The following is a 2705-nucleotide window of genomic DNA, read 5'->3' as shown; positions in this document are numbered from 1 at the left end:
CCATCTCTCTCTCTCTCTCTCTCTCTCTCTCTCTCTCTCTCTCTCTCTCTCTCTCTCTCTTTCTCTCTTTCTTTCTTTCTTTTTTTTTCTCTCCCTCTTTCTCCCCCTCTCTCTCTCTCTCTTTCCTTTTGAGAAGGATTTCTTTTCTTCCTTTTTTCACCAAAATGAATTTTGAGCTTAATGTCTCTCTCCCTTTCTCTCTCTCTCCCTCTCTCCCTCTCTCTCTCTCTCTCTCTCTCTCTCTCTCTCTCTTTCTCTCTCTCTCTCTCTCTCTCCTTCTCTCTCTATGGTTAATATGGTATGGTCTCTCTCTATGGTAAAACAACTTTAAAAAAAAAAAATAAATGGTTATATATTCAATCAATCTCTCCTTCTCTCTCTTTCTCTCTTCCACTTTCTCTCCTTCTCTCTCTCTCTCTCCTTCTCTCTCTCTCTTTCTCTCTCTCTTTCTCTCTCTCCTTCTCTCTCTCTTTCTCTCTCTCTCTCTTTCTCCTGTACATAGGTATGTTTCTTTCTCTCCTCCTCGGTGGTGTAGAGGTCAAGAAGCTCGCCTGGTAAACAGGAGAGCGTGGGTTCAATCCCAGCCGAGGTATGGAATTTTGTCCCTCATATGTTTTAGAGAATTTTATCACAATAATGGTAACAGCCAGGACTTTTCTATTCGAGCAGCATAAAAAAGAGCTTCTTAACTTATTAATCTTATTATCTACCCCTACCCTCTCCTCTACCAGTATAATTTATAATATATGAACACTGTACTGCACTGATACGCCGTCAAAATTCAAAATTTGCTTTTGTTATTCTTTTGTCCGCCATTACACAATCGCGTACCCCCGGTTGAGAATCACTGGCCTAAAGGGACTTTTCAGTCTCATTCTGGCAGTATAAACAATAATAATAACAATAATAGTGCTTATTTATACTGCTCGCATAAAAATCATGAATCAATCGAATGAATGATAAATGATAACAGCTAAATAAATAAATGGTTAGATAGGTACGAATAAGTATAGCCTACCTTTAGGGCAACTACTGGAGCGAAAACCACAGCTGTATAATATACATATTATTCTTAAATTGTAGGGTAAGTGTACCATTTATTCGCCCACCTAAAAAACGTACCATTTATTGGCCCACCTGTACCATACGCCACAACTATTATTGTGGTCAAATTCTCAAATTATACTGAGGATAAAATTCCATACCTCGGCTGGGATTGAACCCACGCCCTCCTGTTTACCAGATGAGCGCCTTGACCACTACACCACCGAGGCAGGTATTCTATTCTATTGGTAATAGAAAGTAAAAATCTTACCTCGACGACGGGCTTTGGACGCGACAGTACGCGGTACTCGACGCAGTGTCGCTGGTCGCCGGCGACACATTGTGATACTTGCGCGTCGCACGATGAAACGAGCGTCGATTGTTCACCTGGCGAACCTTCTCTTCGTAGCCGAACCGGTCGAACGCTTTCCGATCTTTGTCGAAGCGATTCGCCAAACTTCGGGACTCGGAGTCGATGTACCTGAAAAGAAAATGATAGAAACATTCAATACAATTTATTTATGGAGTGTCCAAAGTTTGGGTTGCCAAAGGAAATACAAAACTTTTAGTAGAACGGAATGAATTATATCAAGCGAACTTCTAGAGTTCGGGGCGCCACCCGGCCTATAACAACTTAATTTATAATAGTAAAACAAGACAAGAACAAAAGAATCTACAAGAAAACCCAAATAATGTTTATTGATATGAAAGCGAGATCCACCCACTCACACTACTCATCGCTCTATCTCCAGACTCCAGAACCCAAACACCTAGAAAGCCGAAGAAAGGAATATTCCAAATAAGTTCTAAATACCTAGATGTGCAATAAGGGAGGATTTCGAGTCATGATCAGTTTTCCTTGGTGAAACACGGACGTTATTAAACCAATAAAATACATGAGATCTTGTTTAGACTGCTGGGTAAAAGGACTTTTTAGTTTTTGGTCTTATTCGAGCAGGATAAACAATGGATCCACCCACTCACACTACTCATCGCTCTATCTCCAGACTCCAGAACCCAAACACCTAGAAAGCCGAAGAAAGGAATATTCCAAATATGTTCTAAATACCTAGATGTGCAATAAGGGAGGATTTCGAGTCATGATCAGTTTTCCTTGGTGAAACACGGACGTCATTAAACCAATAAAATACATGAGATCTTGTTTAGACTGCTGGGTAAAAGGACTTTTTAGTTTTTAGTCTTATTCGAGCAGGATAAACAATGTACCTATATTCTCTACATTCTACAACGTCATAGTTATTCATAAAAATAAATTTAATACTAACTACTACCTACACGACATAGGTAATGAATTTATAATTACCGTCGGGGGATGAGTTTGTCCTCAAGGATATCTGAAATATTAACATCTTCCTCCTCTTCGCTCGGGTTGGGGGTGGTGAAAAAGTCGGCGAATTTGGCGGGAAAATCGCTGTATTTCATCATGATAGGCGGCGCATAGTTTGTGGCGAAACGAAACGATTTCGGGCAGAGCCGCAACGGGTGGTGTACGGTGTCACGCCGCCAATGTTTTTATTTTATTAGAATTTTATTTTTGTTTTATTTTCAGCCACCAGTTCTTTTAATTTTATTTTATTTATGAAACGTCACTATTTTTTTATTTTTGTTTTATTTTGAGAGCCGCAACAATTTTTTATTTT

At 39.6% G+C, this 2705-nt stretch overlaps 1 protein-coding gene across 1 annotated transcript; it reads right to left on the bottom strand.

Annotated features, from left to right (window-relative positions):
• Window positions 1–1315: 1315 nt before the first annotated feature.
• Window positions 1316–2682, bottom strand: LOC108254068 (the record flags this gene model as incomplete). The annotated part of the gene is made up of 2 exons (XM_017449033.2): window positions 2369–2682; window positions 1316–1525 (listed from the first exon to the last, which is right to left on the bottom strand). Coding segments are annotated over exons 1-2 (332 nt in total), but the record flags the coding sequence as incomplete, so codon positions are not given.
• Between the last annotated feature and the right edge of the window lie 23 nt (window positions 2683–2705).

The sequence above is a fragment of the Diaphorina citri genome, unplaced genomic scaffold (genome assembly GCF_000475195.1).
Source record: "Diaphorina citri unplaced genomic scaffold, Diaci psyllid genome assembly version 1.1 scaffold8868, whole genome shotgun sequence".
NCBI lineage: Eukaryota > Metazoa > Arthropoda > Insecta > Hemiptera > Psyllidae > Diaphorina > Diaphorina citri.
This window is presented reverse-complemented; position numbering and strand designations above follow the sequence as displayed.